This window comes from Petaurus breviceps, unplaced genomic scaffold (assembly GCF_028583685.1).
Source record: "Petaurus breviceps papuanus isolate PSGF00001 unplaced genomic scaffold, PetGlider_PUasm1.0 156, whole genome shotgun sequence".
Lineage (NCBI taxonomy): Eukaryota > Metazoa > Chordata > Mammalia > Diprotodontia > Petauridae > Petaurus > Petaurus breviceps.
Window position 1 is genome coordinate 14,462,955 of NW_027185720.1, and position 17,635 is coordinate 14,480,589.

General features: G+C 41.7%; 1 protein-coding gene across 1 annotated transcript in view; it reads right to left on the reverse strand.

The window, feature by feature from the left end:
- Positions 1–7: 7 nt before the first annotated feature.
- DDX17 (DEAD-box helicase 17) overlaps positions 8–17,635 on the reverse strand; it is an 18,460-nt gene continuing 832 nt past the window's right edge. The window contains exons 2-13 of the mRNA XM_069082143.1: positions 15,717–15,867; positions 13,989–14,088; positions 13,030–13,163; positions 12,272–12,337; positions 11,768–11,909; positions 10,224–10,384; positions 9,971–10,143; positions 9,687–9,797; positions 9,406–9,467; positions 8,566–8,625; positions 4,218–4,454; positions 8–3,192 (exon numbers count right to left, since the gene is read on the reverse strand). Of these exons, the coding sequence (XP_068938244.1) occupies positions 2,687–3,192; positions 4,218–4,454; positions 8,566–8,625; positions 9,406–9,467; positions 9,687–9,797; positions 9,971–10,143; positions 10,224–10,384; positions 11,768–11,909; positions 12,272–12,337; positions 13,030–13,163; positions 13,989–14,088; positions 15,717–15,867 (1,903 nt within the window). The 3' untranslated portion in view covers positions 8–2,686. The remainder of the gene's footprint in view (positions 3,193–4,217; positions 4,455–8,565; positions 8,626–9,405; positions 9,468–9,686; positions 9,798–9,970; positions 10,144–10,223; positions 10,385–11,767; positions 11,910–12,271; positions 12,338–13,029; positions 13,164–13,988; positions 14,089–15,716; positions 15,868–17,635) is intronic.

A 17,635-nucleotide genomic window follows, 5' to 3' on the forward strand; every position in this document is an offset into this window, starting at 1 on the left:
GCAGCACTTTTATTGTCAACAGTGTTTTTATTTATACCTACAAAAGAAAACAAGATGGTATCAAAAGACAATTTACAAACTAAGAATAGTAACATAGCTTTTAATATCCTGTGCCTGAACATTACACATCTATGAATCTTTCAAGTCAAGTCTTAATGCAACAGGAATGTGTTCGGAGACCAGCAAGGGCATGAACAAAAGCACTGATCCCACACAGAAAGCCACTGACCCTTCGGTTAGAGAAGTCTACACAGTGAATAGTCAAGGGAGGGGTCAGAAGTAACCCACAATTCCACATTAAGCCCCACCCCGCAAAGGGTTTCAGTGATAAACAAATGCAATTGTAGTTATCAATGCAGGTCCTTCTGAATATGTACTTAATTTAACAGTAGCTGGAATCTGCATTTGGAGCCAAACACATGAGGACATGGAAGGCTGATGCCCAAGACACGGAGGGAGCCTTGCAGACTTGTTAGATCCAAGCTGCAATAGCTTTTGAGATGTGCTGTTAATCTCATTTTACAATGAAGCAGGAGCAAACTAAACACTGTCTTGCTTGCCAAGAGACCCTTCTCATTAACACCAGCTCTTAAGAGCTGGGAGAGGGCAGACTCCCTCCCTGGCGCACTTCAGCATGAGAACTCACAAGTTAACAGTTTCACATCTGTCTGAGGAGAGAAGAAAACGTCTACAACAGACCGATCAGTGCTTGGGACAGTTCTTTGGGGGCCTTGGTTTGAAGATACATAGCACAGGGCAAACTTTTCACCACAGTAATAGGTGTCGTTCCCCACCTCCCACCCCATATCCTCAACTTTTACGATAGAAGAAAAAAGGGGGGCAAAGAGAGAAATGGAGGGTAAGGGGAGAAAAGGAAATATGAATGCCCAACAGCTTACATGCACAGAACTCCAGCTTATGCTAATGACCTACCTGTATGTGGTACACTTAAACCAGACCTTCGGGAGCCCTCACAGGACCCCCCGCCCCTTTATTCTCCCCCTAAAGAAAATCAAAATGGGGAGAGTCCAAACCCAGATCTTATCAATCAACAAGATACTCCTTCAGTTGAAGAAATGCAGCCCACTGAGACTCTGAACAATCCCATAACTGCCCACAATAACCAAACAAAAGCCTCTCTCACTGGCCTTTAGGAGAGGAGTTTGGGGTTCTGCTGCTTTGCCAAAGGATGTCAACACAGTAACTAGTTAGGGAGAGATGAGAAATTATGTGAAACAAGGGCAGGGAATTCTCTCCAGGATCTGCTGTTCCTGGCCCATCTGCCAAATGAAGTTACATTAGAGAACAGACAACATGCTTAACTACGAACAGGAAACACTCACCTACCTTCAGATGGAGAAAAAGAGCAAATTAAATGCTTATGTTCCAGTCTTTCCTAACCTTTCCCTAAAATACTACCTACCTGTAAAAACTGATCACAAGGGGATCCTGGAGAAACATACCCAGAAGCTCAGTTATAAAGGTCTACAGAAAGTATAAAGGGAGTTTTAAACCAATGAACTCAGAACAGGTCTGCCTAATGCCTTTTGGGTACAAAGACAGAGATGAGAGGGAAAAAAGGGGCCTTCACCCCAGCTCTGTAAACACTGATGTTATTAGGAAAACCCTGTTCATTGCATAGAGATTCAGAAAATTCTCTGCAATGAAAGGTACTTTCTATCCTGTAGGGAAATGAATGGAATTAAACGGTTACTAAAAATCTGCTTTGTTTCATGGGCACTTCTGTCCATCTTGCCCACAGCAGCTGTCTGGATGGAAACTGACTTTCACAGATGGTCCCTGGCAATGTGAGGAGGAATAGCTATGGGCAGCCCCACCCAGCTGCTGAGAAGCTATACTTGAACCATCACAGGAAATACTTATGGTTCTTAAAATTAAAGACATTCATTTTAAATACCAGCTTGTATTTCTGGCTACAGGTAAATCCAGATTCTCAGCAATCTAATTTTCATGACACTATGGCTGACCATCAATGGTTGCTTTTCAGTAAGAAAGGCAGACACATTAAAGACGACTTTTCAAGGAAGTGGGCGCATTGGGAGGTGGGAGGAGGCAGTTAAATACCCAATACAAGTGAATTTGGTTGCCATTAAATGTTTAACAGGCAATCAGCCAAGTAAAACAAGAACATCTTAAAATAGGGGAGCAGTGCCCGGCACCCATTAGAAGAACTCAACTCCAAGCTAGTTTCAGAGAACTTAGAACATCATATCAAATGCTCTGCATGCTCTCCCTGCACCCCAGTCAAATGAGCACATGAAAGCATGAATGTTGTGCTCTGGGCTACATCGCAAATCTCCCTCCTGCCCAAAACCTTAACTCAGACAAAAACGAAAAAAATGGGCTAGGACTGAACTGTCTAATGTCCATTTTTTTTTCTTTTAAGAAAAGAAAGCTCAGCTCAAATTTCCTCAACATGCAAGAAGTTGGAGGGGGGGAAAAAGGGAACTTTCCAGTCAGCTATATATTTTTTACAAAATTTCTAATATGGACTGGATCATTTTGGCGGGCAGAAGAAATCTGGCAGTGGAATTCTAACTAACCTGCATGAAAGACAAATCACAATGGTTAAAAGAAAAAAAAGGGAAGAAATTAAAAAGGAAAGAGAATTCCTTTAAATGTTAAGTAAGAGGTCTGGACACGTCTCACCACCACCTGAGTGGCTTCATTTACGGGATGGAGGAGGTGGAGGGGGAGGGGGAGGATACTGGTAAGCAGTCTGCCCCATGTAACCTATCATGTTAGTAGCCCCAGGAGGCTGTGGAAACTGCTGAGACATCAGAGGCTGAGGCTGCTGCCCTGACCGGCCCAAGCCGCTGTACTGCTGGCTGGAGCTCTGAGAGCTCCTCCCGGTTGAGGCAGTACTGCTGGCACCATAGGTGCCAGCCCCATATTCCTGAGCTGCATAGCCACTGGTGCCATAAGCAGCCGCCCCATAGGTGCCTTGGCCATAGGTGTATTGGCCTGCTTGAGCTCCAAAGGCAGAATTGGGACTGCCATAGCCACTACCATTAGCATAACCAGCTCTGTCTGTATCTCCACGATCACGATAGCTTCCAGAGTCTCTCCGGCTACCATCTTTAACTCCTCGAAGCCTCCGGTCACATTCATCCTGGTACATCAGATTGGGATTGTTGACCGAAGAGGTGGTACGGTATCGAGAACGGCCACCTAATGGGAACCGATTCGTGGAATTACACAAGGTCTGCAAGTAGGATTTTAACACAACTAGATATAATCACGTAGACAAGTACTCATACTTTTCCTGATCCTATAACTAAGGCAAGTCCCACAGGTCTAATGTCCTAAAAAAGTTATGCAGCAATTATTTCTAAACATTTTCCTTAACTTCCATTTACTCTAAGGAGACCCACAAAAGCTGGATCTCACATGCCACCCAGAGATGTTAAGCAGTCAACTTGAAAGATATAGCTCTTTAGTCACTCCCCATTTTCCCCAGTTGCTCAGACCACACCTGCCAGGTTGCTTTCTTTACGTTTAAATATGTGAGCTCGGCAAAACCTCCTTTTAGAGTTTTAGGTGACTAACACCTGAGTTATGAAAAAATGATGGTCAGGAAAGCAGTCAGCTGCACTGAACTGGGAGTGAGATCACAGACCCAAGTTCTATTTAATTTTCTAACACTATAATTAAAAACCTTTCTGCCCGAGTTTCTACAACCATAAAAATGGGCAAAAACTATTCACCTCTCCTATATGGAAAATAAACAGCATACTCAAATTAGTGGCACTGATAAAACTTTCTGAAAATAAATTTAACACAAGTATTTTATGCTCAATTGAGTGTCCCTGCATGTACTTCTAAACAATTAACTATTGATTTTACAGTTATCATGGCTCACTGAGGCTGGCAGTCAGGAATCTAACAGAAGATATGCTAACACTGGAGGAAAGGGGAGGTAGGATGAAGTTCTAAATATTGTGATATATTTTCTTAACGAACAGGGTATATGAACTCCATTATTAGACCCAGGATACATCTAAAGAACATAGGATTAAGTAGTAATTTTCAATAGAGAAGGGAAGAAACAAAGCTACAGTTTTCCCTTCCCTCCCTCCACTCAAATAAAACAAAACTGCCAGGTAACTGGGTTTCACCTGCCCACACTGGACCAAAGCAGAAACTATTCAAAGCTCCACCTAAGAATCACAAAAACCCCAGGACTTCAATCTTACCCCCGCCTCCACCTCCTCCTCTGTGGTCCACCAGCTGCATCAGCTTTGGGTTGATGGCCTGATTGGCCTCCTCTAAAACTTTGATTAGTTCCCTAGCTTGTTTTAGGTTTCCTGGGGTGAAGAATGTGTAGGCGGTGCCTTTGTTGGTGCTACGGGCTGTCCGGCCAATCCGGTGCACATAATCCTCTGAGCTGTTTGGATAGTCATAGTTGATCACAAACTTAACATCTTCCACATCTTCAAGACCAGAGTTGAATCCCAAGATGGGGGTTGAAGTGGTGGGAAAGAAGGTAAAGAATGTGCCAACGATAGGTGGGAAGCACGGATGTAGATGACAGCAAGAGGAGAGAAGAATAAATTAGTAACCACACTGAACAGAAACAAAACAGACTCATCCCAACAGAGTAAAAGAGGGAGAAACAAAGTTAGTTAATCTTGGGGACCCCATAAGGGGCACATCACCCCCAAATGGATGCAAAAATATTTATGCAACCATCTCGTCAAAGTCCCACCTGTGCTAAATCAAAAGCACTTCTTGGAATGATAGAAACTCTCCAAAAGACACCCTCTGTAGAAGAGTTAAGTGAATTCCAGTCCCCTCCTCTCCAAAACTCACTAGATCATGGAGCCATTTAATGGTACCATTGTTATAAATAAGGGCAAACCACTTCGACTCTGTTGGGAGAAGCCCAGCAAAATTTAACAGTAATATTTACACACTTACCTTCAGACCAGTTACATGGCAAAAACAGAGCTGCATATACTTTCTTATGACTACTTTGTCAAAGGAGCTTAACAACCAAAATATTTCATATTCTTTATTAACTCCCCATGTTCAATTTCAGAAACACTCCTGTTACAAATTCTGTCCACCTAATTTTTCTCACGAACTTGCAATAAATCATCTTTCCCTACCTCTTTTTCTTCTAATTATCACGAAAACACATTACTCTAAAATTTTACTAAACTACTAAGTCCAGTTCCTGATTATCTTGCTCAACGAAAAGCTGTGGTTAAACTCAACCAAAGCTTGTCTAAGTAACCAGGGAATGAGATGAATAGCCAATTTGGAAAATGCCACGAAACCTTGAGATACTTTCTGGCCATCTCTAAAAACTATTTAAATGTTAGTGTGATGCTTGAAGTTGTAAGATAATCTATTTACTATAACAAGCAAAGTTAAGACTGTCATTAGAGTCCTAATGTTTTGTGGAAAAAAATCTGCATTTTACAAAGAATATTCAAAAAATATCCAAGATAAAACACAGATTTTTGTGATATAAATAATTAAAAAACATTCTCTGTTTGTTACCAGACCGATGCACACTCCCTCCTCCTTTGGGAAACCGCTGCAGCCGATCCCGTCTCTTTGCCTTTTATTTTTGGCGGCCTCCTTTCGAAAACTCCGCCCTCTGACACGGGACCACTGGAGCGCGGGGAGCATGCATCAAGGGTCCGTGGCAGTGAGAAGTCCCCACACACGCTCGCTCTGTGAACTGGCTTAGATGCTTCTCTGTAGCCCCATTTGGTTGCCAAGCGCCGGAGAACCTGGGTTCGGGTAAAAATTTCAGGTCCTCCAACGCCTCCCCCCAGGGATAATAGGGGTGATTGTAAAAAAAAATAATAAAAATGCAAAAGTTACATCCAAAGGGTCAGACTGCATCTATTGCCCAGACTGCATTAATTTCAGGGGGAGATGATTTTTTTTTTAAGTTTATATAACTATTGTTAAGGAGATGGGAAGAAAGGGGCATTATGTCTGTTTCTTATTACAGTAAAGGCTCCTCAGTCTTTGCTGACTCCTAAGTCCTGAATCACACCAGAAAGAGTGAGAAGGCAGATATCACAGGGGGCAGCGTGAGTCTCCAGCTAGGGTCGTTGATGCAACAGAGCAAAAAAAACAATTGTGCAAAGATAGGACAGGAGTAAGATAAGGGGATGGGAAATTTGAATCAACACAGCCACATCTTCAGAGCCAGGGAAACAAGAGTCTGACAAGCAGCCAACGGAATGCTCTTTGGTCATTCCCATTCCGCATGTCTGTCCGCCAGCAGCAGAGCAAGGTGAATTATTGCGCTGAACACAACGAAGTGCTTTCTCAACAGAAAGCATCGGGGACTGTAGGCAACAGTTCAGATTCGAACACTTGGGAACATCTGGGGGATAAGGAAGCAGGGAGGGGCTCCCCAGACTAAAAAGGTGGTCCTGTGTGCACACAAGAGCAAGTATAGGATTTGGTTTCTTCAGCCAATCATGCTCTGATGTATTTGTGTGCCATAAAGATATTATTGTGCTGACTTTGGAGAAGATGTAGCAGGGGTTAAGAAATACTCTGGGGTCACATACCCTTTGGTCAGACCAACAAAAAAGCCCTATGGTTTGGCCTGCAGCTCAGTCATTAATAGGGGGGGGGGGGGGGGGGGGGGGTGTGGGAGAGGGGTGGGAGTGGGGAACAGGATGGGGACAGAGGCTAAGAACTATGCTCATCTAGAGCGGCTCCGGACCACCCATGCAGAGATGCCCCGAGCCTGCACTGAGGGACGTGCAGCTGAGAGCAAAGCTTCTGTTAGAAAACAAGACAAAAGAAATTCAGTGTTTTTAGTTTAACCAAGTGAAGTTTAACAAAACAAGATTTTAGACCCGGGGAAGGAGCTTTTTCTCTCTAATAGTGACTAATGAAATTCTTGGAGTTGAACTTACCTGAAGGGAGCATTTAAGAAACCACTGTTTACCAGGGAGGGAGAGAAAAGGCCTGGTGACTCCGCCAAAATAGTGCGCCCCTGTCTACACGAGGTAGACGCCTTCACTTTCCAGATCTCAGAGGACCTTGGTCACAAGCTGGCCAGTTTATTTTGTCCTCCTTTTGATTTTACAAGGCAGCAAACAAAGGGGCCCAAACAAGCACAGGTGCTGTTTAGTAACAAGAAACAGACTCGAGACCTTCCCGGCCCCTTCACTCCGGTGAGTGGGGGATGGGGGGTGGGGAGGCTGGTTACAACATGGCGGCCAATTAGGTTGGTGGGGGTGCAGGGGTGGGTGGGCTGCAGGTTTATTTTAACTGTCTAGGCGAGATGCACAAAGAAGCTACCAGCACATAGCAAGCCTGTTTAAAAATCACCATCACTGAAAGCTTTGTTTTCCATATAAACTGCTTCCAGGCCTTAGCCCCTTCTCCCAACAGGCCCAAGTTCTCGCTGCACAGGTCGAGACATGACCTTCTGAGGGCAGAGACAGTCTCCAGTCATGGTTGGGAGGTCACTGCCTCTTTTCTAAGAGGCAGTCAGCAACGCTTTTTGGGTCAGGGTTGGAGAAAGAAAAGTCTGGAGAGGAAAAAACGTGCCAACACACTTGGAGCTCAGTCTTGACATTCGTCTCTGGTTAGGTTCAAAGGGTTCTGAGTGTATCGCCTTTCAAGATTAAGACAAGGCTCCCAATTACAGAAACCTGCCACCAAGTCAGACTTAATTCATGAGTAAATCTATCTACGTACTTTAAAGTAGAGACTGGCACTGCCAAGTCTGACAACCACTTTAAAACACGAAAGTGGCCCAGAGATGTCTGGGTATATCTGAAGTCACAGTGGAAGCCTGCCAGGAGATTCATTTTTAAAACTGGCAGAAACTCTATGTTTACCACAAAGCCAGAATTCAGTGCCCAAGATAATTTATTTTATAGCAGTCAGGGATAAAACTGGGCAACAGTGATTGACTTAAGCCATTCATACATGGATATGCTTGTCTTATTTACTAAACCCCAACAATCCACTGCAACAGTACTGTAGAGCAGAGAAAGAAAAGATGCAAACTAACTTCAGAACTCTGCCTCACAGATAGGCAACCGCCACAAATGGGTTGGAACAGGGGCAAACAACCTTTGCTCAGCAGGCCAAGTATCAAGAAACAAAACTACGATGAAAATTGCATCAATGCAACTTCTCAGAATGATCATACAGATTTTTCCTTGGCATACACGTGAGCTGAAGATAGCCAACCTCAACACAACCCGTGATGTCCAACCACTGTCCAACCAACAAGTCTGAGAGCAAATTGGGGGTGGGCCAGAATGCACTGATTGAATGTCTCTTCTCCCTCTTGAGTAGTCATGCCTAGGCCTTGCTGCAAACCAAAGCCTGTTTGTTAGGAGCAGGAAGAGACTTCGAACATGTTAGAAAAAAAAAACACCAAAGATTTTAAAAAATTACTTGTGGGGGAAATCACGCTTTACATCATTTTTTAAAAATGTATCTAAATACACACACATAGACTCTACTTAGAGGTAATAAATAAATCTCCCAACCAAAAAAGATACATATACCAGTAATAGGCAAGAGACACCTATCTGTACAAACCTAGCCCACGAGAGGCTACATCCGTAGCAATGAGGATGGGAGCCTTCCCAGAACGGAATTCTGAAAGAGAAGAGCCCCCCCACCCACCCAAGGTTATGGTGAGTTAACAGATCTAAGAAGCATGTTTTAGAAGAAAATCCAGTAAGTATTTCTAGTTTTACTGGGCCTTTCTTTTATTCCATCAGATTAATATCTCCCCCAAAATTGCTACTTTTCTATTACTGTACACCTAACCCAGACTCCCCATTTTCTTGACCAAATCCTAAATTCAATTTAGAGGTTGTAGGAAGCCTGAAGATAGTTCTAATCCAAATCCCTCATTTAAACAATGGGGAAACTGAAGGCTAAGACCAGTAAGGTGATTTGTCTATGCCTAAGAAGCAGAGTAAGGACCTGAAAATATAGGTTTTCTCTTTCCCAATCCAGTACTCTTCACATTCCAATACTTTCTTCTAAAATAATTCATGAAGCTCCATCAGGAATGAGGGAGCCAGGAATAAATGCTTTGGGGAAGACAGGTACATTCCATTAAAAAAGGAGAGGTTTTTCCCATCTTAATAACTTAATAAACCAAAGAGAAAAAAGAACTATGAAGGGAAAGGGAGGAGATAATAGAAAACAGGAAAACATGCAAAATTTTTGCAGTGAGTGGTATTAGAGTCCTACTTTACTTAGTAGTTTTAAAACATTTCTTTTCTATCATGATATTCCTTCCTCAAGAAGTTGTGCTTTGAAGTTTAAGAAATCAGAGAAAAGTTATTTCTTAGCTACTGGTCCCAATTAATGAGAGAAACAGTAATATTTCATCAAAATGTCCAATACTGTTAGGTCTGTACTCACCATTGAGTACCCAATCTCTTTCTGGTTGACTCTTGTCTCCATGGATACACATAGCTGGCCATCTGTCAAAGAAAACTGACCTTTTTAGAAAACATGCTAAAAAGGAAAACTAAGTCAAGAAAATATCTGTAACCACCAATTATATCTTAAAGTTTTGTCAAGGTTACCACGTCGATACGTTGTGACCATTTTGCAAAGCACAAAGCAAATTGTTAAATGGCTACCATTTTAATTTGAGAACTCCTAACAGATGGAAGCTGACAATTCAACACTACACTCACCCATCTCTGCGCATCCTTCGGGTCAGGTCATCACACCGTCTCTTTGTCTCCACAAAGATTATTGTCTTATTTTCTTTTTCAGCCATTATTTCTTCCATCAGCTGGATCAGTCTGGAAGGCAATCACGAATTCTAAGATGTTTATCTGCCGAAGTTACAATGCTTACCAATACATAATAAGTACCCTGATGCTAATGATTTGGAAAATCAATAAGAAACATTCAAATGTCAAAAAATAATTAACTGGCCACCTCAGTAACAGGTTACTTGACAACACATTCATACTTGTGGTCCTTCTCGCTTTCCATGCAAACATCCACAATCTGCAAGATGTTATGGTTGGCACTCAACTCCAGATTCCCCACATTAATCTGGGTGTAGTCACGAAGGAAATCCTCAGCAAGTTGTCGAACCTCCTTTGGCCATGTGGCACTCCACATCAGAGTCTGTCTGTCAGGCTAAAAGCAAGAAGAGAGTTGCTAGATGAAGGAACTTTTACAGCTAGAGATTCAGAGGAAAAAGCATTAGTTTTACATACCCTGATTTGGTCCACAATCTTTCGAATCTGAGGCTCAAAACCCATATCAAGCATCCTGTCAGCCTCATCCAATACAAGGTAAGTACAACGGCGAAGATTGGTCTTTCCTGATTCCAGAAAATCTATCAGGCGACCAGGAGTGGCTATACAAATTTCAACACCTACAAAAAGAAAATTCAAGAAGTGGGACTACACTGCTTACGTATCCAACAAAATGAATTAAACAGTCAAAAGCTTAAAAAAAAAAAAACCTCTGTCCCAGCTAATAAGGAGCTCAGCTACAAAGCAGTGGAAACTTCAAGGTATAACATATAAACTTGTGATAAAAAGCAGTAGGGAAAGATAAAACTCAACCTTGACAAGCAGAGGTCACTATGATCAGGTTCAGCACTAGGAGGGACATTGAAGAGCACCTAGTTTTGAGATTCCCATTCTTAGAGAGGTAATAGCAGAGCCCAAGTACAACTTCTAAATCCTGCCGTACTTTCCATTCCTCAATTATGTCTCATTTTTATAACACAGCAAAGCTTTCAATGGTACCATACTGACATTTGCAGTCAGGAGGAGCACCCATACCTAGGATTTCATCTTTTTGGGAACTTCCCTCCACCACTGCCAATCAGGTATCCAAACCATTACTGGGGAACTTAAGGGTAGGTGACAGACTCATAGTCAAGAGTCCTCAATTATGAGGCTGGATTTGAACCTAAAGCTTTCTGAATTTAAATACAATTTCTCTATTCACCTGACTTTTTGTCATGTTATTTGTATTTGCTGAACCCCCCAATCTCAATATATTTGTAGACTATGTAAGCAACTGTTAAACAGCTATAGTGATGCCAATACAACTCCAGCATCCTCAAAATCTCTTGTACAACTAAAGAAGTTTATTACTTTTACATGAAAACCATGCTCCATAAAAAAAAAAAGAAACCTATCACTATATTCATACAAATTAACCCGTGCCGTTAAGATCATATTGAAATTGAAGTGGATACTCCCCTGCCCAAAGCACCCACAGCCTTTCAAAGGTACTTGCTTGGGGATCCCTAGCTGGAGTCAAGTGAGGATTTCCAGTCCTTCACCTCAATCAGCCAGACCCTCCTCCCCCATCACTACCCATTTCAGAGGGAACACTCTCATTCCCCCTCTACTGCATCCTCCAATATACCCACAGAACTTCCAGGCCCTTCTCCCCCTCTACAGTTACACCCCCCATTATGTGTTGTCCCCTCCAATTACAGTATAAGCTCTTTAAGAATAAAAATTACCTTCCATTCATATACTGTAATACTGTGAATTACTTTAATGAGAATTTTCTTGTATCCTTTTAAATGGCATAGTCTTAAAAGTGAATTTTATTATCCAAGCCAAAAAAAAAAAAAAACTAGAAAGACATTTTTACTTTTATAATGGAAGCTAATAGGAAACTATAATCTTATTTATAGACTTGCTTTTTTTTTTTTTAACAAATGCAGCTCTAATTATTCTGTAAATATACATGCATTTCCTACACAATGAAAGAGCTTTTGTTTCCTTCTTACCTCTCTCTAAATCTCGAATCTGTGGACCTTTGGGAGCGCCTCCATATATGCAGGTGCTCTTCAATCGAGAGCATTTGCCATAATCATCAGCTACTTGTTGTACTTGCTGGGCCAATTCTCGGGTAGGCGCCAGAACCAGGCACTGCAAAATAAAAAGGATGCATATTAAACATCTTTACTTGCACAAGTAAAGCAGGGATTAAAATGAGATCCTCAAACAAGGGTAAATGATTAAAACAAACCCTCAAACTCTTACTTCCCCTAGGAGAGATTAACCTCAACACCATTATTAACCCATTACACTTACATGTATGTCTTCCCTCACCAATTACCCTGTAAAGTTTGTACATGTAAACACTGACTTTATACTTTCTCTTGTTATCCTATAAAAAGCTAGCAAAGTGCACAAAACAGCAGCATGCATTGGCTAAAGAGCATTTTAACAGCTTCTAAGGGCTCTGGCAGATCGCTTCTTAAGATTAAAAAACAAAACAAGACACTTACAATTGGGCCATCCCCCCTCTCCAAATATGGCTGATGGTTGATATGAACAATTGCAGGAAGCAAATACTGAAAAAGAGGGACACAAAGAAAACTTCAATGAAACTTCATGTCTTCAGTTGAGCAACACCAACTTGTATTTACATAGCATTCTAGGATTTACAAAACACTTTTTTCACAACCTTTCAAAGTAGGCAATATCATATAATGTCATAGAAGAGAGCTTAAGCTAAGGACACTCATCTGCATAAGGCTGCAACAATGCCAGTGACCAAGGAGGCACTTCCAATACAGGCCTCCTGAGTATTACATACTGCATCCTCTCTATTACAAGACAGTGCCTTTTCACTTACAGCACATCAAGTTAAATTCAGCTGAAACCTAGAGGAAAAAACTTCTAGTTCCTGCCTATCAAGTTTCTGCCTTTTCACAAAGTACCCAAACTAAAGCAAGGAGCAGTATCAGCACACTCCTGCTCACTTAGAAAAGCTCTCTTTTCTGTAACATTTGAAAACTTATGAAACTTTCCTCACAATAACCCTGTGAGGTAGAATTCCTATTTTACAGAAAGCAGGAATTACAGGAGAAACAAGGAAACAGACACATGGATGTTCAGGACCTTGCTAATTGTTCAATTTAAACCAGGATCTCCTGGGGACTTCAGTGGGCTCTCCACTACAGGGTCTCCCAACACAGAATTCAAGAACTCCCTGAGGCAGATGAATACTGCCTATTAAAGTGGTATGGTTCTTGGTACTTACTGCCAAAGTCTTCCCAGAGCCGGTCTGGGCAATGCCCACCATATCCCGGCCACTAAGAGCCAACGGGAATCCCTGGCACTGAATTGGAGTTGGTTCTGTGAAATTCTGATCCATTAGCACATCCATCACATACTCTGCAAGGCAAAAACCAAAACATAACACTGCAATCACCGTTTAAAAGGGCATGAACAGGAGCCACAGGCGCACATAACTCAAGCGAGGAATAAACTCCTGTTCTACCACTTCCTGTAACAACTTGGAGCAATGTTTCCCAACTCTTTTCGGATCCCTGAACCCCCTATCTTCCCAGAACTCAAATTCAAGAAGAAAGAAAAAAAAAAAAACCTGAAGTTTACCATGCAAATGCACCTAAGAAATAAAAGATTGAGAAGAATGGGACATGCTTCTTCAATAGACACCAGCAATTCCGTCTCTGGGAGAAATCTAGTTTAAAGACCAGATAAAACTACCTTTGTGCTCTTTTGGACAGCTTCGCTGCTTAGGTGCCCAAGACATAGCGCTGATATTCTAAAGGAATATCGCAAAGTTTCTTAACAAGATCACGGGAAGTCCACAGGGGAGACCACTTTAGAACACCCTTGGTATTTATCACTCTCTCCTTTCTCAAGAGCCTTTAGGTTTTGACAAGGTTTGAAATTCCTGGTCACTTGGACTTTATGATCTAGTCTCCACATATCCTTTAACTTGTTAAGAAAATCAGTAATGCCTAGTGTATGTCATTGGGTAGTGGGCCTCACCATCATGGACACTCCCTTGCAGGCCATCCATCAAAGTCTGTGCAGGCTGTCCTCCTGGCCACAACATCAGATAAGGATACCAAGTCTCCAGATCAAATCTACATCAACTTACCAATGACCCCAATGACCCTTCCATCAACTCAACAAACCTCCCCTTCAGCGGTTTACATGGATAACATGACTGAACTGCAGGACACTTACGAGGAAAGTTAGCGTGATGGAAAGCAAACACTGGCTTCGGGCAGACATCTCCCCCTCTCACTGTGATCTCCTTCTTCCGGCGAAGCTCATCAACCTCGTACTGCAGCCAAGTGAAACCAAGCAGGTTATCACAAAGTTTCTCTTTGGGGTAGCTACCACACAGCTTCCTTTAACTTGACAACCATTAAAATAACGCCCTAAGTACATCTGAGTGTCTAGGAAGCCTTTAAAAGGATGTTCCCCCCACCAGTTTTGTGGGGATTTTTTGGAGGGGGGAAGGCAAGGCAATTGGGGTTTAGTAACTTGCCCAAGCTTGTCACACAGCCAAGTATCAAGTGTCTGAGGCTGGATTTGAACTCAGGTCCTCCTGACTACAGGGCTGGCATTCTATTCACTCTGACACCTGGCTCCCCCTCCCTTACCAATTTTAAGCACACCTCAGTCTAATGGGCATCTTTTGAGGGAGGTAATGGTGCAGTAGAAAGAGGGCTGTGAGCCTGGAATCAGGAAGATGTACCTTCAAATCTGGCTTTAGATTCTTATTATGTGACCTTGGGCAAGTTGATTATCTCAGTATCTTCAATGATAAAAATAAGGATAACAGCACCTATACCTCCCAAGGCTGTTTTAAGTATCAAATAAGAAAACATTAAAAAAAAATCCACTTAGCACAGTGCCTGACACACAATAGATACTATATAAATACCAGTTATTTTAAATTATGATTTACTTTTAAATAACTGAATTAAATTTCACTGGATTATATATTGAGGCATATCAAGAGGCCAGCAATTCTCTATTCATACACAGAACTTGAGATGTATAATACAAAACTGCTTTCCTTTCAAGTTTGCATTTAAGATGTTTTTCCCATAAGATTTTTAGCTGGAAGATACAGGAAAACCTTAATTATCTATAATGGTTGAGGAAGTAGAGGTGCTCCCTTTTTCAAGGTTTTCCTAACCATGTGTCAAACAGCTTGTTGGAAATTAATTTTTATGTTTACATTGTTTCTTAGTAACAAAATTGTATCATATGCATCATTCTCATAGCCCTTATCTCATTTGAAGTTTAAAATGACCCTGTAAAATAATACTAATGATCAAGAGAAGCACTGTTTAGCTCATTGAGAGCCACACAATAAGTGCTTTTTGACCAAGGGGCAAAGAGGCTCACCAGGTGTTCCAAGTTGGATAACTAATCAATGGCAAAGGCAACCAGTCTTCTCACTCCTAAACAATGGAAATAAGTAACCAGACGGCCCTACTCTTTTATAGTTTACTATTTGTTCAGCACAAAGTGAACCAAATGCTTGACTAGGTCTTCCCTAAGGTCCCTTCCAACTTCAAATCCCATGAACCCGACAAGACATTTAGAATAATACCAGTTCTCCTCTCCTGGCTCCCAAGTACTACAATAAACAGTTAATGCTATTTATAACTTATGGATATAGTGAAATCACTTTATTGCTTAAATCCACCTTATACCAATCAACTATAACCAAGGCAAAGATATAAAATCAGAAAAAATAATAGACCAAAGGATGCAGATGCAATGGGGAATCGCATCAGCCAAGCATAAACATACAGTGCTATGCATGCACACACACTCACACACAGACTTTTGTCCCCTGAAGAGAGGGCTTGTTCAGACTAAACTGCCACCTAAGCACACACTGGGCACGTCATCACTCTCTCCATGTTCACAAGGCCCACTGCAGAAACTTACCGGGGTAAGCCTGGCCACTTCAGGGTGTTCCACATAAAAGTTCTTCTCAAACTTGGGCAGCTCACTCAGATCCCACTTCTTTTTGCGTAGACGTTCCCCAGGATTGCCGAATTTCTTTGGAGGCAGGCCTCCACCTCCTCTTGCTCCAAACCTAAGCGCATGGAAATTAGTCCACTTTATCTGCTTTATTTACACTACATCTTTTTTAAACTAAGAGATTAAACAAAATGTCAAATTAAACCTTAAATGCCATTTTAGATGGCCACTTGTAGACAACAGAATCTGGCTGATTCCTCCCTCATTAATGCTTGTTCCGTAAAACCCTGGAACACCAAGAAACCAGGAACTGTTTCGTTCAGCTTTTAGCATTAGGATGCCCCTCTTACCTACTTGCAACATGCCATGCCTAAGGAGATTCTTCTTTCCAGAGTCTACTCATAACAACTTATTACTATAGAAGCAATTCTAGAATTCCAGCTTTATAATTAATGCATTTCTTATTTTTAAAAATCCAACTAGAGTCTCCAATTTTTTCCTGTAATTCAAAGTATTAAAATACCTTGATTTATGTACACACAGTTAGAATCTTGTCTAACTATAAACAGAAAAGGCCAAAAAGGACAGTTCCAACTTGTTTTAAGGAATTAAAATCACTGACGTTCCTTTCAAACCACTGGCATATTTCACAAAAGAATCACTCAGCAGTCAGTAAGAAAAACCATAAAGGAAGTTCAAAAATGAAACCTGCAAAGACTGCCATTTTAGCTAAGTAGCTTAATAATGGAGCCAGCTTGATATTTATACATACAGAACACAGGTACAAGGAAAAAAAACCATGATTATTAGAGCCAGCAAATAACAAGTGGAAATCTACAAAAAATAAGGCATATTTCCTCCCAATCTTTTAACCAAATTTTTGAAAAAGATAATAATTTTGAACAATTATTTTGGAGTATATATTAAATGGACAAATTCCTCCAAATAAAAGTTGTTTAAATTTCCTTTAATTCCTTTGTACCAGTACATAAAATGAGGCCATAAGCAAAATGTCTAGTGATTGTTTATACATTTCAAAATACGTTATTATCCAAAAATCTGCATTCACTTGAAACGGTTCAAAGTAAACAAAATGAGGAAAGAGATTTCTAGGAAGAAAAAATGTTTCTTTCTTTAAACAATTCCCAGTTGAAGCAGTCATTTCAACGCCATTTTCTCTAGCCTACATCCCCAAAACTAATGAGGCAGAGCAGAACAGATTCTTCTCCAAACAAGAAAGCTAAGGCCGATGTTGTGTGTTTTTTTAATTTCAATCTCCTGGCTATCCATTCTTAGCTTGGCTTTAACAGAACCACCCCCAATGCCTTTTTTTTTTTTTACTAACAAATGAACTATCTCCACATGTCAGACTTTTGCTCTCGCTATTAACACAAAATATTTTTATTATTTTTCACCAAAGATGGCAGATTGGGTGGTGATGGGGTTTTAAACAATGGTCTATGACACTTTCACAGACTGCTTATGCCAAGGTATTTCATAAGCCGAACACCTTTCTCTGGTGCTTTAAGGCTTAGTAATTAGCGGTTATAATTATAGTCTGTGGAAGACAGTGCAACCCTACCGAACACACTGACACCAATAAAGGTGGGAGTCACCCCTTTGGGCTCCCACCTTTAAGGATAACGTCCGTCTGCGGGGGCCTGGCAAGAGCGCGGTTCGGGGCATCGGTCACCCGCAGCATTCGGGCCGGTTATTCTCGGATGCCATTTTGTACAATGTCTGGGGCCCACGAGAAGCCGCCGGCCTCCCTGCGCTCGGCGCAGCAGAACGCCGGGCTGCCTGGGGGGAGCTCGCTGGGCCGCGGGCCGCCGTCCGTCCCTCCCCTCCCCCACCACTCTCGTTCCACCCAATGGGATTCGGGC